The sequence below is a fragment of the Labrus bergylta genome, chromosome 7 (genome assembly GCF_963930695.1).
Source record: "Labrus bergylta chromosome 7, fLabBer1.1, whole genome shotgun sequence".
Lineage (NCBI taxonomy): Eukaryota > Metazoa > Chordata > Actinopteri > Labriformes > Labridae > Labrus > Labrus bergylta.
The window spans coordinates 537,249-563,876 of record NC_089201.1 but is presented as its reverse complement, the minus strand read 5'-3'; the positions used below and the strand labels follow the sequence as shown (position 1 = coordinate 563,876).

The following is a 26,628-nucleotide window of genomic DNA, read 5'->3' as shown; positions in this document are numbered from 1 at the left end:
TTATACACATACAGCATACTTCCTCAGGTTTGTTTCGCCGGTTTGTCTTGACTACGGTCACCTCTGTGTTTATTTTCATGGGGGAGGAGGGTGATAGGGAGTAGTTGAGAGAATCATTCCCATAATTCCCAGCCAGTCTTGATATCATCTTTTGTTATTGTTTATATTGAGAGCCCCCTGCTGGCAGAATATAGGATACTGTGCCTTTAATTCATATTTAGCATCAACATGATGATCTGATGATATATGAATATGAAAACATATCATCTGTGATGTCACACAGGTAAAACACTTTAATCTGTTACCGATGGAGCACATGCACATGGATTAGTCTTTGTCTGCGCAGTGTGCCATTTTAGCTTTTCAACAAAGGATGCTCTGTTGTCTTTTCATCTTTACTGCAGTAGTTAGACTCTACTGGGCCGCTATCATACAGTCCATGGCGGCTATATACTGGATATTTTAAGGTGGAGTTTTTTCTTTCATACTCAGTCAGTGGCCCATATTGACTTTGGATACTGGATGACGTAGTAGACCCCTGCCTTTAGAGGCTACCTGGCATTAAAATGCATGTTCTGTTATGGGATAGCAATCTGATAGCGCTTGACCACATACATTTATACCTGGTATTCAATGCGTCTTGAGTGTCCACATTGAGATCTGATCGCACTCATTCTCGTTCACATCCTCTTCCTCTTCTTCTTCTACTACTATTTCTTCTTCGGTTCTTGACTAATAACTGTCATCACAAACTGTAATATTTATTTACATTTAATAATCTGAGTATTTACAATTACCACTCACTATCAATAATAGAGACGGGCAGTAAAGGCTGTTTACAGGTGGCAACGCATACTATGACATGAATTCTTTAACGTTGAAAAAGACTACAGAGCAAGCTTTCCATACCTACAAGAACTGGAAAACTCTGATATGAGAGTTCTGCTGGAAAGCAACACTAACACTTGTTTTGGACGGTTGGTCATTTCTTGCTTTCTTGTGTTCTAACAGGTGATATTGTTTCAAATGGTGGAAAAAGTTTCCTGTTTCAGCCTCACATGTCTTCTGGTGTAATTACAGGTTTAAATCTATCAACGGTTGTTATATTTATGTTGAGAAAAATAACCTCAAAATAATTAATTATATCGCAATAATTAACGTTATTGTTTTATCAGCCAGGCCTACTTGAGTCTAAACTCCTTCTTTGTCACACAACTTGTTCTTAACCTCAAAGCTTCCCTCCCTTCCTCTGTGTCTTTACCAACAAAAACATGGATGCAGTCTCAGTGACATCACCCATTGGTTTTTGAGACTTTGAAACCCATCTGTGGTGGTCGCCAGAAATGCTGTTTCAGACTTACTTTTAGTTTATGGTTTGAGAGGTATCGTTACATCCCTACTGATAAGTAAAAGTCTTGGCACTGACTGAACTCTTTTGGCAACTCTTAAATGGTTTTAAAACTAAGAAAATGGCGGGCCTAAACTGTTACACAAACTGACAATATTAGGTTTACACAATGCTAGTCATATTTGTTCCTAGTAGGTAACAGTTTTCAAACAAAATTAGTTTGTAGAGTCTTCAAAGATAACCTCCAGTTGTCCGGTTGGCACGCATGTCTCTGAATGAAGTAACACTTTATTCATCCAATCTACTTGAGCTGCATCCAATTACACTATTTGTTTCCCTCGGAATACTTTCCCTGTTTTGTAAAGTTTTCTTTTTTACAATCTTTCCCCCCTGAGGGACCCGGAAATCATTTTCTGCTACCTTTAGGAAACTTCCCTAACTTCCCCCTTACAATTATGTTTGTATCCATCATGATGACTATCTCTATATTCAATTCAAAAAACTTTATTTGTCCCCAGGGGGCAATTCAAAGGCACACAGAGCAGTAAATTAACAACAGTGCAAGTAAACAAAACATTTTAACCTAAATAGAAAGTGTCAATTTAAATACTACTTAAAGCTTAAACTTAATTTAAAAATACAAAATATAAAAGAGTAGATATAAGTGGACAGTGATTGGACTAACAGATGTAAACAGATGTAACCATAACTATGTGCAGTAGTGACCAGATGTAAACAGAACTATGTGCAGTAAACGAGAAATAAATATATATATATACAGAACTATGTGCAAATAGGCAAATACTAAATGATAAGTTAGGAGTTGAGGAGCTGGACCGCCCTGGGAACAAAGGTTGCTCTTCTCCTCTCCTGCAGCAGGGACAGCGAAGCCGGCGTCCTGAGGGGAGCCACTCAAATGCTGGGAAGAGAGCGTGTGAGGGGTAGTCCAACATGTAGTCCAATGATCTTAGAGCAGACTGTGACCGTGCAGACGGTTTCTGTTCTGGAGGATGGTGGAGTGGAACCAGCAGGTTATAGAAAAAGTAATAATGCTCTTAATGAAGGAGTAGTAGAAGGTCAGAAGAATGTTCTTACTGACTCCAAAGGAATTGAGCTTCCTTAGGAGGTATTTTCGCTGCTGACATTTCCTGAGAATCTCCTCGGTGTTAGAGGCGAATTTCAGCAGGCTGTCGAAGATGGTACCCAGGTACTTATACTCCTCTACTAGTTCGACAGGATTCCCATGGATTGTGGTGATTGCTGATGCAGCCAAGGTCCCTCTGATTGTTGGAGAAGGTCACCACCATGTCTTTGGTCTTTCTCACGTTCAGTTCGAGGCAGGAGCTGTCACACCACTCCACAAACTCCTGAAGAACTGCTCCATAGTGCTGAGAGGGGCCTGACAGCAGAGACAGGAGAACTGTGTCGTCTGCGTACTTCACCAGGTGACAGTTTGGCTGTGTGGTTCTGCAGTCATCGGTGTAGAGGATGAAGAGCAGAGGTGAGAGCACACAGCCCTGAGGGGAGCCAGTTGAGGTGTGTTGGAGGTTGGAGAAGGTGTTGTTGACCAGAACTCTCTGTGATCTGTTGGTCAGAAAGTCCAATATCCACAGGATAAGCTGGTCGTTCAGATGGAAGCAAGTTGAAAGTTTGTCAGTCAGGATGTGAGGCTGCAGGGTGTTCAATGCAGAGGAGAAGTCTGCACGATAAGCAAATTGTAACGGGTCCATCCATGACTCGGTTTCTCTGATGATGTGTTGTTTTATGATCCTCTCCATGGCCTTCATCACCAGAGACGTGAGGGCCACAGGCCTGAGGTCATTCAGTGATTTGGCAAGGCTTTTCTTGGGGATGGGGATAACTGTGGAGTGTTTCCACAGCTGGGGGACTGTGCTGCTGTCCATAGAGCTCTGGAACAGGGTCTGAAACACGCCCCCTAGCTGCTCGGCACAGTGCTTCAGGATGCGGCCACTGATGTTGTCTGGACCAGGTGAGCTGCTCTCCCTTGTCCTCCTGAGGGCTCTCACCACATCCTCTCTGCTGAAGGTGAGTGCAGAGTCACTGGGCTTGAGCATGGACACTGTTCCTTCCAGCTGTGTGGTGTTGTCCTTCTCGAATCTGGTGTAGAATGAGTTGAGATCGTTGGGGAGTGAAGTAGAGCTGCTGCCTGCAACCTCGATGGTTTTCATGTTGGTAGCAGCAGTGTTCACAGCAGCCATGTTTTTGAGGCCCTGCCAAGCTGAGCGGAGGTTCCCCTGTGTGAATTTTTCCTCCACTTTGTTCTTGTACTTGAGCTTGGCAGTTTTTATGGCGTGCTTGACTTCTCTGTTTACCTCCTTTTTCTCCATTTCTCCATTTTCTTCTTGTTGAGGACCTCCTTGAGCTCTTTGGTGATCCAAGATTTATTGTTGGGGTAGATTGTCACTGTTTTGGAGGGGATGATGTTGTCCACACAGAAGGAGATGTACGATGAAACAGTGTCCACATGCTCATTAATGTTGTTGGAGGGGGCTAAGAGGTTATCCCAGTCAGTGGATTCAAAGCATCCTTGTAGTGTAAGAATGCTTTCGTTGGTCCACTGCTTGATGTTCTTAACAACTTTCTTTACCCTCTTTATTACAGGAGTATATGCAGGAGCAAGCAGGATGGCATGGTGGTCAGCAGAGCCAAGAGGGGGGAGAGCAACAGATCTGTATGCGTTAGGAACTGAACCATAGCATTTATCCAGTGTCTTCCCCAGGCGGGTGCTGCATGTAATGTACTGCTGGTAGCCTTTTAGTGCTTTTTCAGGAGAGCAATGGTTGAAATCACCCAAGATGAATTTGGGAGAGTCCGGTGATATGAGTTACAGTTTATTTAATAAGTTCGTGATGTGTTCAGTGGCTGTGGCTGTGTTAGCTCTGGGGTGGATGTAAACCAGGATGAGAAAAAGCTGTGGAAATTCTCTGGGGAGACAGAAAGGGCGAAGGGAGACAGCCAGAAGCTCAATGTCCGAGGTGCACAGTTTCTCCCTCACGACGATCGTCGAGCGCCAGTGTGTGTTTACATAAAGACACACGCCGCCGCCATGTTGTTTCCCAGTGAGCTCACTGTCTCGATCAAGTCTTAAAGGGGGGGAGAAGCCATCAACGTGCAACGTGTTATCATCGTCGTTCTTATTTAACCACGTCTCAGTAAAATCAAGAACAGAGGCAGTCCTGTACTCATGCATGTGGTTAATGTTGGCCTGTAACTCGTCCGTTTTATTGCGGAGGGAGCATACATTAGCCAGGATGATAGATGGAAGCGGCCGTTGTTTACATGTCTCCCGTTTAAGCCTGGCTCTGATTCCTCCCTTTCTCTTTCCCCTCCTGGTTACCTTGTTATTTCTGTGAGCGGAGTTGTCTTGGCTGACTGAGTTATCTCGGAGAATTTCTTCAGGAAGCATGTCTGTGTTGATGGCATGATGAATTTTAAATCCGAGCTGCAGCAGAATGTCTCTCGAGTAGGTGGTTCGCAACCCGCCAGGAACGTTGTTTCTGCTCGCAGTCACAAACTCCCAGAGGAGCCAAACGTGCAGAAATGTCCAAAAAAGAATTCGGGTATCCATGCCAATCGTAAATAATTCCGGGGGATAAAAAAGAAAGAAAGAAGAAGACTGCCGTGTGCTGTAGTCCGTTTGTCGCGGTGTTCACAGGGCTGCGAGAGGACGAGCGTGGGAAAAAAGAAAGTCCGCTTCGTCTGTGTAGTAGCGGTTAAAAGTTATAAAACACACTCTTCCTGTGTGTCCTCGGGAAAAACCATGGAAAACAATATATCTAAAGAAAAAATAAACAGTAGATGTATGAATGCTAAATAAACGCTAAATAACTGTTCTGTGAGCCGGCCGGTCTTCCGCATGAGCAGCGACCCGGAACCGGAAAACCTATCGGACTGTAAATGGATGTGATGGATGTGTAAAAATAATGGACAGGACGAACACATATGGATGGAGGTGGCAAGAAAGTGATGCGGAAAAGACACATGTAAATATAACATAAAAGTGAACTTGACAAAAGAAAGCGATGTCAATACAGCAGAGCTGACAGGAATTGATGATGCAATAACAGGATGTCACTATGTTGTTCGCATTAAGTGCTGCACCCAGACGACAGACGATTTATATTTACATAGGCTACGTATATGTGCCAGATTTTATTTTTAACCCCCCCCCCACTCTCTCTCTGTTACTTAGCCAGTTAATTGCTTATGCATTAATGAATGCAGATCGATCGAGGCCTGACAAGATGCGCAGCCCTATTATCATGCTTTTATATTTATGGCTGGTAATTGTAAGGGTTTGGTTGACAGTGTGGTGTGTGTTTTTTTGTGTGTGTGTGCCATGAGGAAGTGGTAGCAGACAGCTACAGCATGTTATTCATTCACACAGGTGTGTGTGTGTGTGTGTGTGTGTGTGTGTGTGTGTGTGTGTGTTTGTGTGTGTGTGTGAGTGTGTGTGTGTGTGTGTGTGTGTGTGTTTGTGTGTGTGTGTGTGTGTGTGTGTGTGTGCGTGCGGTGGCTACACTCTCATTCTTTCAAGCCACTGTCACAGCTTTATTAGAGCCATATATCACTGGGACACACCACACACTGACCTGCTGTGGCTCTGTGTGTGTCTGAGCAACACAGAGAAGGGGAGATAGTAAAATTAGACAGAAAGACAGATATTTGAGCCATTTCCAGACTTGCACACTTTTTCTGTAAATACTCTCAATTTCACACGTTATCCTGTTGGGAAAAAATATCATTTTCTGGCAATTTTCTACATCCCCTAGGTATGAATTAAAGCTGTCATGATGCCGAAAAAAGCCTTACATAAGATAATGGACTTTAATCAGCTGCAGGCACAAAGTTATAAAAGCTGTGTTTTGACCACTGCCATCATTTTGAAGCAGGAGATTTGACCATGAGGAATGACTTGTAAGAACTGAAAAAAAAGACCAGACTTTGGTGTGATGCCTAAATACAAAAAAATCCTCCCTGTACCAAAAAGAACTTCCACTTGGGGATGCTGCATTTAACAATCTAAATTTACACATCCCCTCTTTGTATCAGCTATGCCAACTGTCAAAGATTACACAAGCCCTTTGACTCTGTGTGATGAAAACCTCATCATGTTTTAAAACAGTCAACTTAGCAATTCTTTGCAAGAGACCTTTGTGTGCAATGAAAATCCCATTATGTAGGATCAAGTAAAGATTCTAGGTCTGTCAGTTGCTTAAAAAGCAAGACAGCAAAGGGACATGTTTCTTTAATTTACTTTATAAAATAGATTGTGTTTGTGTATGCATGCAAGGAGAAAATACATGTGTTTTGGGGAAAGTGGGAAGCTTTGTATGTGTGAGTTCCACATGAGTGACCAGGCTGACTGGTCGGATGGGCGGGAGGGTGGATTTGGTCTGCATGATTTGAGTGTGCTTGTGTGTGTGTGTGTGTAGCTGAGGGTAACAGAGTGATGTGGCCGTGCTGGCTCGTCTTTGTCTGCTATCTCTGTCTCTGTTTGGAGGCATTACATGCACACTGGACAGGAACCATGTCGCCCCCTCCACCCCTCCACCCATCCCCTATATCCCTGTCTCCCTCTCCTGTCTGTTGTTTAGTTCCTTTGGCAAACTCCCATATCCTGCATATTTTTGGGGACTATCTTTTTTCTGTATCGCTGCAAAAACTCAAATCTTACCAAGTGTGTTTGTCTAATTTCTAGTCAAAAATGTCATTACACTTAATGAAAACCTCACCTGAGGAGAGCAGATAAACATCTTTTTTTAAGTCAATATAAGCCATAAATAAGGCCTGTATTGCTTGTCATGAGTGAAAGCGGCTGCCAATGCAGCAAGCTAAATGTACTTGTTGAGTATCTTAAAACTAGATGTTCATCTAATAGCAACAATATGTTACCTATCAACCTTTAAATAGTAGTTCATGCAGTTCATTTATTTTATTTTATTTTATTTATTTATTTATTTATTTATTTATTTATTTATTTATTTATTAGTATTTAACTGATGTACATATGTTTTTTTAACTTCTTGTTATTTTTTATAATTATATTCCTGTTTCCTGTTTTCTTGAGCTTTTGTAATGAAAAAATGTCCAACATGTGGGATCAGTAAAGTTTATCTTTATCTTTATTTTTATCAATAGTTCAAAAAATCATGCTAAGACAGCAAGCGAAATGTAAGTGTGGAGTGTTATGTTTTAAAGAAAGAATATGTATTCATTTGGTTTGGTACCAAAAGGTCTCTGAGTTTAACTGCACTATTGTATTTTAAACGTACATAGTGCTGCTCTGCTACCCCTCTTAAGACGTTTTCACACCTTTGCTCTGGTCCCAGTTATGGACCAGTTTGTTACATAGCTGCATATTTACCTCACATTTGGTCTGTGTTCAATGAGGGACATTTACAGGCGGACCAAAATGTGTGATACGCGGGGGAGGAAAATGCTCTCTGATTGGTCGGACTCCCTTGCGGTAAAAATTCATACAGAGACAAAGACACAGCACGTCCTCAAGTTTAGATTTTCATTGGCTACAACAAACGTTAGTCACTGGCATAGTTTCATGCAAATAGAACAGGAGCAGGCACCTTTTTTTCAACTTGTGCTCTCATTGGCTATTTTAGGCATGAAGTAGTAAATGGAAGGTCTTAATTGGCCAAATGAGGTGTCATCCAAAGGTCAGAGTATGGCCACCATGTTTTTAAAGGAAAAATTTGCTCAAATACATGAAGTAATACAGAAAACACAGAGGGATATCGGGAACAGCGACGATGGTGACGAATATGAATCAATCTGGATTTTAATGGATGTTATGTGATTGGTTGAAGTCTTTCACTAGATTTGGATTGTAGGAACATTGCCGATGCAGCAGGGACATTTGTGTTGGAATATTATGATCAGGAAAGTACAGTACATCTTGAAATGGAAAAAAAATTGGTGTTTCTTTGTCAGTGGGCTGACAGATGTGTAAATTGTGGCTGCTGCGGTGGTTGGATCTTGAAATGGTTTACATGATCAAGGTGGCTTTCTATAGATTTTATGGCATGATAAATATTTATAAACAACAGTTATGTAAATAATCCTGATCATGAATAAAACACACTTCCAGTCAGCAAGTGAGCCGTCAAATTTTAAACAGGTTCAGCAATGATAAATAAAGAGGACCTTTGCTACGGTTTAATAATTAAAAAAAACCCACAATGCTTCTTGCAGTTGGGTCGGATCGTTAAATCGTTGAAATAAACCGCACCAGAATCAAAAAGAAAGTGGCCCACTGAGCCCCACCTTTAAAGCGGTCTGGGCCTGGTTGTTGTACAGTACCTGGGTTGGATTGACAGCTTTCACATCAGTGCAAACAAACCGCATTAACTTGGCAAACGAACTCGACTTTGCTTAAAACAACCAAACAGGTTGGGTGTAAAAAAAGTAAGGAAGAAGCTGTGGGAAGAACCATGTCGACTGACATGGTACTCTGCAAACGTCTTCAGCCTGTTGTTTGCAAACTGTTTACATGTGGAGTGTGTGATATGATATCTCTGAGCCGTCGTATCAAACAGTACGGAGACCGGCTAACGGGCTGGTTTGTGAACACACTTGTTAAAATGTGAGTTTTTGTAGCTTCTTTATCCACATATGATGGTGTCCTGTCGGTCACTTTGTCTCACCTTCTCATTTCCTTACATTTTAAATTATGATCTTGAGGTTAATGGGGTTAAGTAGAAGTCTTTGGCTGCACTATCTGCATGAAATGTTCTATTTAGTCAAGTGACTGCCATCAACATTGTGAGAATATGAGCTCAGCTTGACATTTTAGGTGTGGGAGGAAATACCTTCTCTGTATTTATGTACTTTCTGCTGCAGGAAATGATGAAAGTCAAATAGAAAGTTCATGTTTCTATATAATGTTTCTAATATGATACCTGAGCAGACATCAAGACTTAGTGTAACAGTTTTGAAAGAATGAAAGCAGACTGAGAGTCATTATAATTATTGTTTTTAAAACTTTTTGCACCTCCTCCTTTGCCTTTTAATAAGCTCCACTTGGAGATTTATTTTCTGTTGTAATTCTGCGCTGGTGTCCTTCACTCAAAATCTGTAGCTGTGTCTGTCATTAATGGCTGCAATGAACTTTGAGGACTAAATGTCAAATTTCAACATTCAAGAAAAAATAGTTTACTATTCTCCTACACTAAGTCTTGTAAACAGTTGAATGTTTTTAAAAGAATATAGGGGGTGACGGATGGAGTAGTGGTTAAGTTGCACACCCTCTGTACATTGGCTATGGTTCTCATCGCAGTGGCTCTTCGCTGCATGTCATATCTCACTCTCTCCTCCAATCAACTCCTGCCTCTCTTCATCTGTCCTATCCAATAAAGGCAGAAGTATAACCCAAAAATACAACTTAAAAAGCAACTTAAAACGATGCAACATATGCCACTATCTGTTTTAATTTAGTTTTTAATCTGTAACAAGTTACTTTTTCTGTTGTTAGGTCAATATTGTAACCTTTGCTCTACCATGAGATCCTTACTTTATTTCAAAATAAAAGCTACTTGTTTTTTTATAAAAGCAATAAAAAAAACATGTAAAGTTGTGCACTATATTGAAATAAAAGCCTTAAAAATGTATTATTTGAAATGCTAAATTATGGAATTTCAAACATGTGATTAATCACAATCAACTATACAATGGTAGCAAAAAGGTAATGGTTTGACCCTAGATAGAGAGAGACAGATCATTATAACTTTCTGTTTTTAATGAAATATACTTATGCCAATATTTGCAGTTACAATAAAACAGTTGTACTCTTCAGGTGTAACTTTGTCACATGTTGGTGTCACTGGAATCATTTCACCATTAAGAGTTCAGCAGATAAATTGTTTTTTGTGTAGGGCCCTTATAAAATCCCTTCAATCCTTTTCCAGATTCCATTCTATTTTTTCCCCAAATTCAGGTTTTTCCAATTTTGTTTTTTTCTAATTCTGTGTTAAACGATGTAACCACATTTAGTCAACAGATATGGATGTAGCTTTTTGATTGTTTCCAGTAGAATAACTGATTCCACATGTTATACAGCCACAAAAGCTTCAACAAACACATGACTTGCTTGTGTTGATGTTTTTCCATTTTGGCTGAGGTGGTTGATCATGATAGATTAAAAAATTCACTGGCCAACCATTTTTTTTCCCAGGCCAAAATAATAACTTGTGTTTTTGTTTTACATACATTTGTTCCAGTACATTGTTAGGTATTATGTTCCATTGGATCATTGTACCAGTGTGTCTGTTTGGATCAGTTCAGAGACTTTAGCGGGCTGTGGGATAACGTTACAATCTTTAAGGACCTGATTATTGATCAATGCAGACATGGTGAGAGTGAATGGAGGAAAGTCAAACCAATCATTTGAGAGGATCATTTGCTTTTTTTTGGTGTTGAACAGATTGAGATATAGATACAGTCATGACTTCTCTGCACACCTTTGTTATGCATCATAGTGAGGCTATCTGACCACAAAACATTCACTTTAGATGAAACATTGTGTACTCACGTTGTTGTTTGTGGAAACATGTTGATAAAACCGTGCAAAGTGAAAATGTTGTTGTCTGAGTGGTCCTGTGTTTGCTTCTTTAATGTTGAATAAAAGGTGCCTTTGCATGCGTAGTGGAGTTCACAATGACCTGGATGGGCTCGGTTAATTATGTCTGGGCAGCAGGGGTGATTCCAGACGGTGGACCACCACTTGAAATCTGACGTGCCATCCCAAAATCCTAAATGAACTATTTGGGCTGTGCTGCAACAGGCTGCTTGAAGCTTTCTTTGCATTTCAATGTTGCAGATTTAGATTTATTTAAACATTTTTAAAGGATATACAAGCATTTCAAAATTGTGATTATGATTAATAACAGCCTCTACTCTGATTAAAGGAAGAATGTACGGCATTTTTTACACATACATAAATACAGCAGAAATCGAGTATATGCTTTGTAAATTTCTCTCTGAGTAACAACTGTCGACAATGAGTGAGAGAGTCCCGCCGGCTGTGTTGTTGTCGGCGCCATGTTTACATCAGGTTTGGACTGGATAGCTAACTAAAGTATGCTAACATTAGCCTGCTAACACAACAATGCAGGCCACAGGCGATTGCAGCTTGAGCCTATGGCAGTGTTGTCCACCACATGCAAAACTCCTCTGTTTGAACTCAAATCGAGGGGGGTCGGAGGTGTGTCGTTGGATGAGAGCGGAGGCTTTAAATATGGCGGAGTTGTCCCCAAATAGCAGTTTGTTTTGGTTTCATGCTGGCGCTCAACAGTGACATCTACTGGTTCAAAAAGTCGCACATTCTTCCTTTAATTATGACGGAATTCACTTATTGACAGCACTAGTTTAAAGCCAATCAGATAAACTAAAATGTTAATGGTAAGTTTTTTGATTTCCACAGATGTGTATTGTGTATTTCCTCACACACTGCCCTCAGAGCGCTTAGAATTTCTCCTATGGTTCAATATGTGTTCAACAGGAGCCAAGTTCAGGTCAGACAGCCAAACACTGTTCTCTAAAGTCATACTGGCTGATGTGCCTTTGGCCTCCACATCCTCGTTACTGTACGACACACACAAACTCTTTAAGTCCCTGTGTTGTGGGCCTAAATGACTTACTTTTCAACATTTTGAAATGTGTATTCTGCCATGACCTTACATTTTGATAATTATAAAAAATTGTTTAAGTATAGTCTGAGTGTTCTCAACAAATTCACAACCTGCTGTTCAGAGCACACACACACAAGCGAACGCACACGCACGCGCACGCGCACACACACGCACACGCACACACACATTGACACTCAGCCAGAGTCGCTGTGTTCAGTTTTCTATTAAGAGGAGTGCCTGGCCAGGAGAGCTCTTGACTCTGACAGGCTCTCCATCTCTTTCACACACACACACACACACACACACACACACACACACACACACACACACACACACACACACACACACACACACACACACACACACACACACATCTCTCCTGACCATCAGGTAGAGTGATTTAGATAAGTGTATAATTATGGGATGTTTATGGCTGTGTTTTCATCAGTTAGCAACAGCTTTACAGTTACCGTCTTCCTGGGTGTGCAGACATATTTTTGACTGATGTTGAGCTAAGGTGTGGAAGTCAGTCAGAACTTGTTGCTTAACTCAACATGGTGTCCTGTGACCGACAAAAGCAAAAAGGAGGAGCTGAGAGTATTGAGATTTTTACAAGCAGTCTAAAAACTATTTTATTCAATCTGGCTTTTACTGTATGTATTTTTTATTGATTAGTTGATCAGCAAAAAAGACCGACAATTTCTATATAGTTTCCTTTATAGATTTCTTTAATAGCTAAAACTACTATTGTGGGGTAGGTGTGAGTTAAACTGAAACAGCCTTTGTTTTCATGTCCCACAGCTAAGATTCCTCGGTAAGAGATATTTTTCACATCTTAAAGAAAGCAGGATGACAGTTTTTGTTGACTTACTACGAAAACTATTCTGGACAAAATCAGCAAAGAAAAAAGACATTCCCGCTTCGTACACAACTTGCGCCAAAATAAACTCAAACTGAAAATCCCTCACAGTAGCTGTTGTAAATGTGACTCATCTTTTTCTATTTTTGCTCATTTGTGATAATATACGATTTTTTAAAATGTTTTTTTGGCCATTTTAAGAGCAGCTAAAGAGATGCAAGACATTTGGAGAGGAAAGATTGAGGGATGACACGCAGCAAGAAGCCGAGATCAGATTCAAACCCAAAGTCGCTGCGATATTGACTCTAGAATCTGTACATGGGATGTGCAACATAACGGATAGCTCTGTGGTTCCCAAACTTGTTCTGCCGGCCCCTCTCTGGCAGATTAAAATTATTTTCAAGCCCTCACTGTACTCATCAGCATATATCGACGTACACTAAACCCCCATTCTGTGCAAACTATTTATTCTTAGAATTGATCTGAAAGATTGGCTGCAAAAATTACAGGATGTTCAGAATGTGACAACAAACTGAAAAAAACTAACAAGCCACTTTCAAAGAGAAACATGAAACTTTCAAATATGTGACGTCTGGTGTGGAGTCTTTTTCAGCCCGATGTCCACCTGGAAGTCCTCTCATAAAATTTGCCATGCTTTGCTACTAGTGAAAAACGTTGGGCATCGCACATACATATACAAATCTGTTCTGGGTTTGATTAGTCTTTTCTGCGTAAACAGTGTGATCATGCCCATATGTCCGATCCTTCACGATCAATGTCTCAGCATTCGGTAAATGAGCCGTTAGAGTTTATTAAAGCAGCACAGTCAAGAGACGTAAACTAGATCTGGTGATGGCGCTGGATCTTTATTCTTATGCCTCCTAGTCCTTTTGATTCAGAGATAAACCGCAGGACTTGCAGGACAGAAGCAAGTCTGCTTGTGACATCTATGTTGTTGTTCTTTTGTACGTGCTGGTCAGTTTAGTCCGTGACCAGCTCACACAGGACTCTGATATAAAATATGTATATATAAAATATATACTAACTAATACATATAAAAAGTAACCTTCAAACAACAAAAATCTGATTTTTTTTAAAAGATTTATTTTTTGGGCTTCTTATGCCTTTATTTAGATATAGGAGAGAGGTGCAACCCCTCGGGAGTCAGCACACTGTACTATATGGCCTGTCGTCGCCGAGCAACGTGTGCACTTTAGTTGTTTATTTTGTTTTTTGTTGTTGTATTTTTTCAGTTGATAGCTTTTTCTTTATCTTTTAGTCTTATTTTGTTAGATTCTCCCAATTAATGTTTTTGTTTGTTGTTCTTTACCTTTATATACGAGTACTTTAATGATTATTTCTCACCAATATGTCTGTATATACTTGATGATTGTAAAATTCAATAAAATGTTAGTCGTGAAAAAAGATATAGGACAGAGGGTAGAGTCAGAAACCAGAGAGAAAGAGAGAGAGAGAGAGAGAGAGAGAGAGAGAGAGAGGGAGATAGATAGAGAGAGCGAGAGAGACAACCGCTTGGAGAACTATTTCCTCCATACATGATGTGTGCACACTAACCAATAGGCTACTGGCACCCCACAACAATCAGATTTGAGTCAAATAAAAATCAGAATTCAGTATTAAGGCTTGCGATGTGAACGTGGCATTTGTTTCAAGAAAGTGAGCAAGTGAAAGAACTAATCAACTTAGCTTCTTTAAATAATAGCTAGCTGTTTTTCTCCCATGAGAGGGTGATAACATACTACTCATCTTCAGGATAAAAATCATTCTGTGAGGTAGATCTCTAGGCAACATGTTATGGTGGATGCTTGTGAGATTCCTTTTTCTCTGGGTGGTCATGTTTAGATATTTGTTTCAGGATTGGATGTTTTGTTGCGGTAATGTTCCAGTACATATTCCTATAGTGACCATGTTGCTGTGACATCACTCTCAGGATGGGAAGCCAAAACGTTGTTATTGTTTTTTTACTGTTATGCATGGATTCAAGTCATGTTAACATTGATTAAAATAGATCCAGCATGTTTGAGCTCAGGCTAATATAAATGTGTTCAAGATGAGCATCAGTATCTTAAATTAATTAACACCTTTCCTTTAATATCCGTGATTCTCAAACGTACATGTTAACTATGAAGGGCCTAAATGCTAACGTTAGCGGTAGGTAACATGTTATTAAATATGATTTATAAATTACATTATGGCCTGATGTGTCTCCAGACGTTCAGTTACCATTATCTGTGTACTTTCTCATCAATCAGGAAGCTTTAAAATAAAAACAGTTACTCAGATTTGCGAAGTTAGCATGACTTAAACCTGGAGCATAACAGCACGACCCGATAACAACCTTTAGGCTTCCCACCCTGAGAATGACGTCACTACAACATGGCCTCCATGGGAACATGGTCTAATGAGGAGATGTTTGGAAATCACCCACTACTCACTGTATAGTGCACAATATAGGGAAATGAGCCTTTTTTAAATTCTTTTTTTTATCTGAGGTCCGATTTGAACCCACAGCTGCTGCGATGAGGACTTTATCCTCCATACATGGCTATCAGCGTCCGGGACAATGGCCATTTTATAGTGTTATCTGGATGACTGTATAAGTATGCATTATCATACCCTCTACATACCAGTATGCATTGTGGTACAAAGCTTCGGCAACCAACTGATAAGTAAGGTTTGTCTGCTCTCTTTCTTGGCAGACTGGCGAGAGGAGCTTGACCAGCATGACCACAGAGACACAGGACAGTTTATATCCAGCTGTTTTAATACAGAGTAAAGGATGTTTGAAGGAGTATCATAAGTATCTCCTTATGATGATGACAGTCACAAGAGTATAGATGCACAAACAATTAAGTAGCAGCACAAAATAGTTTTCATTATCTAATTAAAAAAACATGACTCTATACGTATGTATTTTATGTACCGTATTTTCCGCACTATAAGGCGCACCGGATTATAAAGCGCACCTTCAATGAATGGCCTATTTTAGAACTGTTTTCATATATAGGGCGCACCGGATTATAAGGCGCATAGAATAGAACGTGTTTACAACTGAACAAGGCTGGGAGATATTGTGAATATATAAATATAAATACGTATAAAACGTAACGTATAAAACTACAAAAACAAAAGTACATAAGACGATTTCCCCAAATAATAAATTATTTCTTTGACGTTTCTCTTAACTCTCAAAACGTAGTTTTATATGTAGTGCATTCACAATAACTCAACGTTGTTCAAACGTTAATGTGCATATTCACAATATCTCCCAGCCTTGTTCAGTTGTAAACACGTAAAAGAAACACAGTCTGATACCGCTAATTCAAACGTTAGTGCAGGGGTGCCCAAACAGTCGATCGCGATCGACAGGTAGATCGCTGACTGATTCTCAGTCGATCGCGAGATGTTTTGTCAATATAAAATACAATTGTAAAATAGAAAAGTGATTTCAATTTCATCTCATTGCACTGTTTCCCACACACGATACCTGTGTTGGGAAGTATACTTCCGACCTGTGTGTATTTAATTTTTCATTTATTCATGAAATTGCTGCGTGCATGAGAGGGAGCGAGCGGGGGAGCGAGAGAGAGAGAGTGCAGGCATGCGCAATGACGTGCAGGTAAAACCGGGGGGGTAAATGTTTTACCAAAAAGTCATATATAGAAACTATGCTACGAGTATTAAGCGCATTTGATGAAGCTGCAGCTACTTTTCTCTGCTCCTCTCTGCTGTCATGACTGTGAGCATCGCGGGGGACGAGACACACCAACAAACAGCGCACACGCACACGCACACGTACACACACACACACACACACACACGCACGCACACGCACACGCACACACATACTTGCACTGGAGTGCCAGCCACCACGCGAACCTTTTTACTTTTAGTGCTACAGCACACAGTTGATCCGTGATCCGTACGGACCGAGGTGGGAACACATGTGACCCGGTCAAACAGTCGGTTGGACTTTACTCCGTTCACTCTCACCGTGTCTGCAGCTAATTTAACAAAAGCAAAATCATCTCACAGCAGCCTGCTGTAGTCTGTAGTCTGCATTATTTTTTACAGAACTCTCATTTATTATTTTCTGTTTGTTGTGTGAGTATTAAATGCGTTTGTAGGCTGTTGGTAAAGGCTATGGCTCACTATGTGGACTGGTAGATCTCGGCAGACTGGTAACTTTAAAAGTAGATCTTGGTTCAAAAAAGGTTGGGCACCCCTGCGTTAGTGCATAACTCAACATTGTTCAGTTACGTATAACACGTAAAGCTCACTTTTTCAGTTCATTCCCCGTCCACGAATCCCTCGAATTCTTCTTCTTCAGTGTCCGAATTGAACAGTTGGGCGAGTACGGCATCCAACATGCCCGGCTCCCTCTCGTCATTATCCGAGTCAGTGTCGCTGAGCGCCGTGTACAACCAGTATGGATCAACCAATTAACCAATTGATCCATATATAAGGCGCTCCGGATTATAAGGCGCACTGTCGTTTTTTGAGAAAATTAAAGGCTTTTAAGTGCGCCTTATAGTGCGGAAAATACGGTAATTGTTTTGTGAAAATATGTCCAGTCAGTCAGTGTATGCCGTTATTCATTCTTTATCTATGGACAGCACTGCTGTACGTTTTAGAAGTACAACAACAATGACGTCATTATCGGTGACCAGACAGAAAGAAAACTGAATCTGAAGATGTGCAGATGAGTTCACTATATAAAGTCCAGACTAGAAAACTCTATGTAGGGAGAGGAGAGTACAGAATGAGTGTGTACATTTGGACACAACCTGAGTTCCTCAAAACACTATGTTACTGATAGAGGAAAAAACCTTTCTGTGGGTGCTTTCACAAAACTCACAAACAGTGCCTGAGGTTTTCAGGGTGAGCTGCATGTATGATTGTAAACATTTTTAATTCCCACTTAACCTTAATGTGTTCCTGCCAGCCCCTTAGTATGTTTTCTGCATGTTAGTCAGGGAAAATTCACTGTAAGAAAGAGGGAGTGGGTGGTGACATTTATATCCTTTAACTGACGCATGACCATCAACTGTCTGCACACGACTGGTACTATCTCTGTGCACATAATGAAACTGATTCATTATGTTTTCTGTTCACCAGTATGTCAAACTACAGGTAGCATTGATAAAAAGCCAAATAATCTCATTACAACACCATATAGCGGGCTCTGTTGCTTCGTCACTTCTTTGTTCTTCACCTTCTTGTCCGACAGGGATAGTTTCCCTCTGTGAGGTCCATGTGTAGATAACCCTCTCAGGAAGATTTCAGGGGCATCCTACCTAAAAACCTTCTAGAAATGTTACAGTGCTCTATGTGAAATGAACTTTTGTGTGTGGATTTGTCAAAAAGTCATTGTACCTTTTCCTTTTCCAACCGTGAGTGTAACCTTTTGGATGCCATGTTTTTTTTTAATCCAACAAAGATCCACCAACCTTATTTGAAGTGCTGAAGTCATTTCTAACAAATCCACCATGTCTCCTTATCTGTAACAAGGCACTTATCTTTATCTCAGCCTATCAACGTTGTTTCTGTGATAAACAACATCAACCTAACCACAGCCTTGCTACATTATAAAACTGTTTTCTTTGTTTTATTACAGCAGTGGTTTAAAATGGTTTTTAGAGGAAAAACACACACTACCTCCCAATTTCAAATAGTTGTCTAAGGATGTGCAAAAAAAGAACAATGCAGCAAATTATTCTGATAGGTCCAAGTGTGGTATTGTGAAGTAATCAAAAATATAATTATAATATACTGAAACTGCAATATATTCAGAGTTTGACTTCAACTGCACACTAATGCTTAAAAATAAATGTCCTCCTATGTTCCTCATCCTCTGAGTTAAAAAAACAGATCACAAAATAAAGTTCCACGACAGAATCCTCATTACCTTATATTTTATCACAAACTTTGCTCTGTGAGTTAGTCATCCATGATCACACTCACAAATCCAGACGCATGGAGATAAACTCCGTCTTTGGACTGGGAAATGTTGTTTTTCTTTTTAACCAGTCTCTTTGCTGGTTTTTTACCATTGATGGGAGCAAGTTTTGAGCTCGAGTTTACAAAGCATGGTCTTATAAATGGTGTGCAGACTTTCCCTCTTCTTCATGCTTTATCAGTCATCATGTCGTGATAGTCTTCACCCCTGGAAATGCAGAACACACAGCCCGTGTTCTTTCTCTGGCCTTAGCAGGGTACTGAGAGTTTGCTCACAGACAGGCAGTAATCTCACAGGTTTTATGAAGTGTGATCCTGCATAAACACACCATCCTCCAAAAATTCATCTCAGTTTGTTTTAACACTGCATCGATGCCAGGGGGTAGCATAAAACCTTTTCTAAGTGAAACATACGGGGGAAGAAATCCAAGGAGTGCTTGTATTTCTGCTGTTTCCCAAAGAAAGAGATAAAAGCCGCTGTCGTGTGTGTGTGTGTGTGTGTGTGTGTGTGTGTGTGTGTGTGTGTGTGTGTGTGTGTGTGTGTGTGTGTGTGTGTGTGTGTGTGTGTGTGTGTGTGTGTGTGTGTGTGTGTGTGTGTGTGTGTGTGTGTGTGTGTGTGTTGTCTGGTGAGGGAGGAGACACGTCACTGACAGCAGATTTTCTGTGTAAGAAGATGCTATTCCCCAGTGAAACATTTGTTGAGTCAGACACAGTGTGGGTCTGTTGAGTCTTGGTATGTGTGAATTCTCTTGTTGAATTTTCTCAAAGTGGTAATTGTAAAAAAAGAAATGGAAGCACGAACGGGTCGTCAGATAATTTGCTGACTGCACAAAGCTGCTCCATGCAAATACAATATTCTGCTGTAATTGAATCAACACGAGTCGGTGCATTTATTTCCTATAGAAACTCCTTCTTTTCCACCTTTTTGATTCACTGTTTTCCCTCTTCCTCCTCCTCCCCAGGTGAGCCTGATGCACAACGGCTGGCCGGTGATTTCGGCGTTTGCCGGCGACCAGGATGTGACGCGCGAGGCGGCCAGCAATGGCGTTTTGATCCAGATGGAGAAGGGAGACCGGGCCTACCTCAAACTGGAGAGAGGAAACCTAATGGGTGGATGGAAATACTCCACCTTCTCTGGCTTCCTGGTGTTCCCCATGTAGAGGAAGAGGAGGAGGAGGTGGAGCAGGGGATGGAAACGAAAAGGAGGAGGAGCTGGGGAAAGATGAAAAGTGATGACGGAGAAAAAGGCAGATGGAGGAAGAAGAGGGCCGTAGGAAAAAAGAAGAGGACTTGAATAAGATGGCGGAAAAGAAGAAGACAGAAGAGGGAATGTGACAACAGACTCTGATTGGACACTGCAGAGGGAGGAGGAAAGAGGAAGGATGAGGGATGTAAGAGAGATGTAAGAGCGTGGCACAGAACGATTATTAGAGGATTAAAAGAGAAAATAATTACAAAGCCGGTACATTAAAGTGCATGGCCAGCTTTTTCACTCTCCTCCGTTCATCCATCCTTTCATCCATCCTCCCTCTGTTTTTTTCTCTGTGGCTTGACTGCAGCTTTGGACAGCCAAAACTTTTTTTATTCTCTGCTGAAAGACGCAATTGATCATTTATATGTTCCAGAGTGCTCTAAAGCCCGAGTGTAACCCTCCCTACCTCCCCTCCACATTCATTAATTTAATCATTAATTCATCGACATCGATCAACATACGCTTTGAAGAATGTCTCTTGAAGAACTGTTCCTGTCGTCTCCATTTAACTGTGATCATATTTATGTCTGTTTTTCATGCTCAAGATAAAAAGCACTGATTTGATTTGATCAGCCTCAACCCCAAAACCAAAACTTTAAAGGGGACGCAAAACTGTGATTACAAAATCAGATGCTGGGGAACGTATTCCTTGTCAAGACGTATTTTAAAGTTATCCTAATAACTACTGGCTTTTCAAAATCTTTGTGTTTGTAAGACATATTCGTCTCCTTGGTCCCCTCCTATCCATTTCTCCTACATCCATGAATTACATGCAAAAAATATAAACGTGATATCGTTGTAAAATGTCTCAGAGGAAAAATCGTTTTTAATACCAAATCGCAAAGGAAATTGAGTTTTTGAAAGACAGGTAACACCATCTAAATAACTGTTTTAATTGTCATGATGAGGAAGCGTGATACAACACATTTGCCAAGTCACAAAATGTTGATACTGAATGTATCGCTACACAATATCTTCTGATAGCAACCAATCTCAGAACCCATCAGCAATCATCGTCTGATAGATGTTATATGACTCTGGGAGCGGATGCCAATTTCTCTGTAATTTTCAGCGAAGCCAGCAGTCAGTGTTAAACGACTTCCAGGAAAGACTTCCTTTTCTGTGCAGCGTTTATGTTCCAGACCTGTCATTTATTGGTCCATAACATCCCAGAAGAACACCCTCACAAACAATAGAATAAAAGTTATACTCCAGCTTCACTCTGGCTCACATCGGCTGACAGAAACCTTTTTTTCTCTTTGATTAATCTTAAATTAACTGAAATAACATCATCATAATGCAGATTTATAAAACAGTACGAAGTCAAGCTCTGTCAGGTCTGTCTTCAAGTAGAGAAGAAAACAAATGTTGTTGAATTGAGGTCAGATCGATCATTTCTGATGGGTTTCAGGAAGTCAGGGAATCTAAATGCTGACCGGTTTTCATGACACAGCATCGAGAAGATTTGTCGCTAAAGTCAAAATATTTTTTCTGGATTTGATTGTTAGTTACGCTTTTATGCAGATATCTATTAACAGAGATAACTTAATCATCATTTGGTATTTTCTTCTCTCCATACACACTATTTCTGCTGCATCACACAAGATGACAGACAGATCTGATATAATATCATCATCGGGTACGATATTGACGTAATTTACACATCGGACATTGCACTGACGGAGCCAATCAAGAAACAATGTGTGCAGTATACAGCAATGTCATGGGTATAATTTAAAAATAGGTGTAATTAAAATAAGGCCTGCAAGATATGAGAAATACATGTGATTTGCAATAACATAACCAAAGTCATGATTGACACCACAATGAATCAAACATCCAAAGTGGCACCAGATAATCTGAGGGCAGCTGCTTGCTCGCTGCTAGCTAGCATCTGAGTGCTTCAAAATGGTGTGAAAACATGGTCATTATACCCAGACCTCCGTCCCATAGGTTGACTGAAAGTATCGCTTGTTTCTTTCAAATCATTTATCTTATTTATCGGGATAAATTCAGACTTATGCGATGTATTTATTGCAATCGCTCATATCGAGATAACGATGAATTCATTCCACAGCTCTGATAAAAATCCTGTCTTCAGTCTTGTACTTGATACTTACTGTATCTGTGACTGTATGTAATGAACCTCACGCTGGTGCTGATACAACTCGCATAGAGAGCAATGCTACACCCCACTGTCACTGACATCCGTCCGGCAGCCACACAAACATTTGAATAAACTTCAATCCCCTCCGTCTACATTTTCATCTCCTTTCTCTGAGTCTGTTCATCTAGCTGCCGTCACTACTGCTGTTTTTTCAGATATGTACCCCTCCCTCTACAGGATCCTCCCTTTGACTATGCTGTTTACCCACAAGTGCATATTTCCCTCTCGTCCTCTTTTGTATACGCCTGTTACCCCCTCACTCACCTCTCTCTCTTCCTTTGCTTAAAGGTCCATCCCCCTGTCCTTCCTCATGTCTGTACTTTATCTGCTGCTTTACTTGTTTGCCTCCCAGCACGGATCCTTCCTTGCTTTTTCTTCAATGATGGACTTTGGGACAATGAATCCAACTTACAACCACAAACTCTATGTATACAAATAGATATATATAAATATATCAAAATCTAAGCCACCGTTTTTATTCTACTGGTATTATGATGATAATAATGACAATACAAATATTGAAAACTGAATCTGGTTGATGACTATAATATCTGTATTTCCGTACTTCAGTGTTATATAGGAGAAAAAATATTCTAAGAGAAACTTACTAGTGATTGTGTGTGGAAATCTGAGGCTGCTGTCCTTCTCTTCTGATTAAAATCATGCTTCTTGTTTTTGTTTTGGGTCAAACCAAGTTGTGGCAAAAAAAAGTCGAGACTACTTATAGAAAAACCTAAAGCGTAAGAGGACCTTTATTTATATATGATATGGTTTATATTTTATGATTTTATTTAATTTTTTATCGATCAAGTCCATTTATCTACTGTTTTTCTTATTAATTTGCTCTGATGAAATCAATAAAATTTAAATGGTACTTTTATTTTTCTTAAACCTACTTGAAGTCTGGCCTGGCACTTTGTTTTTGTCGATGCTGGCGCGAGTACTGAAAGCAGCAGGAAACGAACACACAGCCCCGGGTGTGTTGATGTTATCCATCAACACAGCGGGCGGTGTCTCCTCCTTTCTTAATCTCTGTAATAATAACTTAATAACTTCTACACTTTCTCTTTTTATTCTTCCATCTTCCTCTTTTTCGAACTCTCTCCTTCAAAATCCAAAGTCTTTTTGCTTTCTCCGTCTGTGGTTCTTTTTTTCCCTGTAGCCTGTACAACAAAGCAGGATTAGTTGTGATCAAGGTAACTTCAGCATTAACTGTGTTTTCAGGACTAGGAAGGTGGTTCACTTCTTACAGTGGTACATCACCATGGTAACTCATGATGGTAACTAGGACTGAGCGATCTATCAATCGTCACATCGCAGGACATGTGATGTGAGTCTAGTGAAGTACTTACCACTGGGACTTTTTGAGTTGTTTGATGAAAACCAAAACTGACATTTTTTCCAGTTTCCATTTCTTTATAATGTATAATAAAGGTATGTCTCATATCACCTTCAGTACAGGCACAGAACTGACCAAGGTGCATGCAGAGTCTGTCTATGTACAAGCTAGAGGCGATGCTGATACTGTCATGGATTCCATAGCATGACACTTGAGATTTGAAATGAGTGTATTCCAGCTGTTTTTAGGCCCTGACAGAAATTAATAACTTGTGCTCTGAAAAAGGAACAAAGATAATCCGTCATCTGTATCAGTTGTAAGCCTGTAAAAACTTTGACCAATGTCTGACAAATTGTGACCTTCAAATAAGCAGTGGGTATGTTATTCTTCTTTTCTCTAGTGCTTGACTAAAAAAACTTTAAGAAGCGGCTCCTCCCATTCCATGTAAGCACAGCTCCGACAGCAACACAGCCAGCGGGACTCGCGCTTACAGCCGTGACTCAGAGAGACATTTACAGAGGAGAAACTTGATTTCTGTTATATGGATGTGTAAAATGTGGCACATTCCTCCTTTAAAGAAAATATATGGCAATACCACTTTTCTCCTATATTGATCGACCCTTCTGAAATCCTAACCTCTCTGTAGGAGGTTAATGTTCATGTATAAGAGCTCAACTTGTAACACCTACTCACTTCTTCATGTCTTAATCACTGAGGTCTGTAAGGTGATCGTGAGAGGAGGATGGAAAGAGACCAGCAAACACATAGTCTTTCCTGTAATAAATGGTTGTAAAAGATATTAATGCTTTATAATTATCCTACAATAGAGACAGTGCACTGTAGCCTTCTTCTTCTTGTATGTTTAAGATGTACATTAAGGGTACATTCTACTTTGATATCCTTTTTCGTCTGTTGAACTTTGCTCGACAACTTCCTTTCATCTTTTTTAGCGCCATCCCTCTTTTTTCCCACTCTTTTAATTCAGTATTTCTTATGTATTTGCTTCCTCTGTCCCTCTTTCTGTTTCCCCTGGTCCCTTGAAACTTTCACTCTCAATCCTCATTTACTCATTTGTACATTTTTTCCAGTTTCTTTGGATGCTTTTACTCTCTCTCCTCTCTCTCTCTCTCTCTTTCTCCACTCTGATGGTTTTTAAGGTTTTGTGGTTCGTTTCTCTCCAGACTCTAATGAGCTCCAGGGGGAAAATTAGAGCTGGAATAACAAGCAAACATCAACATCTTCTCCCCTCTCCCTCCTGTTTCTTGTCTTCCTTTCCTCCTTCATCCGACTTCAATTCTTCTTTTCATGCTTTGCTTTACCGCTGCTGAATTTTCCTTCCTGTCTGCACTTTAACACATCTTCTTTCCTGTAACTTTTCCCCAGTTTACAGGGCGCTCTCTGACTTCCTGTTCGCATCCCCTCAACTCAGGCCAGTGTCCTTTATGCTGCTGTCCTTTTTTTTCTTTCACAGAGCTTTTTTTGGGGTTAATTTTTCCTCTTCCAAAAACTTTGCACAAACATCAGATAGCATTTTACTCTTAATTACTTTGGACGGCTAGAATTGGCAGAGTTCTGACTCTCTAGCCCCTTTAACATCACACTTTCAGGGTGGGATATTTACTACCCTGTAATGTCTGGCCTTCAATTTAAATATCACGTAGACATTATGGTGTCGTCAGAGGAAGTTAACGGGCAAAATGTGTGTGTTGTGTGTTCATGTGAAGCTCCCACTGCTTGTTACGTATCAAGCATCTTTTGATTTCACAATGCTGTTGCCATGAACTGTAAATAAATATGGACGGATCCTCGGTGACGTCATCCATTCGTTACAGAAGGGGGCTTTGGAAGCCAATTGGTGGAAATGGTGTATAAACCTAACCTTTAGTCAACCTAACTCCAGGAGAGCTGAGGCGGGTTTTAAGTAGGGGCATCAGGTGCCAACAGACCAAATGTGGGACAAAGATTATGTTTACGTTCGACAATGTGGGACATGTTACCGCAAGTCCCAGAAGTAGTTAAGATATTGATTCAATGTCCAAATAACCCTGAAATCTAAGCACTTCTAATTAAACCATTAGCTTTTGAGTATCAACAATTCTTTACACATTTTGATTTGGTTGCACTCACTATGTAGGTTGCGCATATTACCCCAGGGGCAGATCTAAGCACATCTTTAAACATGGCTGATGCTTGTATGTCCACAAGATTATTCTAGCAAATTTTGAGTCTGTGAAAATGAGCGGTGCCACTGACTTGTATGAATACAGGTGCTGCACAGTGTGGTGACGATTGGTTATTTTAGCTTCTATCACCTTATCTGTTGGGCAATCCTCTTTGGGTTTCAGGAGGAGTGTGGGCCTATCCATAGATCAACATTTCTCTCTCAATGAGTCAGGCGTTTCCTGTGAGTCTTGCATGCAGTGTGTCGCTTCAAGTCGTACTGTCATCAATGTGCAATTGAAAAAAAAAACGTAATATCCTGTCTTTGTAGTATTTTCCATTATATTCCAACAAAAAGTGCATCCCGGTTGAATTTCGTCATTGTTTTGTGGCAGTGGTGCGTAAAGCAGCGCAGATCAACTTCAACGTCTTGAAGTTGATTCACCATCGGAGGTAGTAACAGAGGCGAGAGGTTATCAGTGTGAAACATCAGAACAACCCTGTATGAGAGCATAGCTAAGCGTGTGTGTGAGTGTAGATAAAGCGGCGACTGTGTGTTTACTTTAGTCTTTAGCGGGGCTGCAATAAAATAAAATAAAAGGAAAAAGGCTAGAACCAGGAGAAAAACAGCCTTCTGTTCTGTTAAATTTCACTTATCATAAAGTTGTATCCAGTTTGTTTAAGAATAGTAATGCTAGGTGTTTCAATCTTCTTCTAGTGTTCATGGTAGAAAAACGCATGCTGAAGCTTTGTATTTTTTTGGAAAAACATGAGAGTGTTATCAATATTTTTGCCAAACTGAAATCACAATATTTTGTTTATTTAGGGATGAGCACAGAAAAGTGAACCCTGTGAACATT

At 40.3% G+C, this 26,628-nt stretch overlaps 1 protein-coding gene across 1 annotated transcript in view; it reads left to right on the top strand.

Annotated features, from left to right (window-relative positions):
- The window catches only part of cbln1 (cerebellin 1 precursor), a 36,892-nt gene extending 13,728 nt beyond the window's left edge, over positions 1–23,164 (top strand). The window contains exon 3 of the mRNA XM_020640490.3: positions 19,813–23,164. Within this exon, the coding sequence (XP_020496146.1) occupies positions 19,813–20,010 (198 nt within the window). The 3' untranslated portion in view covers positions 20,011–23,164. The remainder of the gene's footprint in view (positions 1–19,812) is intronic.
- The last annotated feature ends 3,464 nt before the right edge of the window (positions 23,165–26,628 follow it).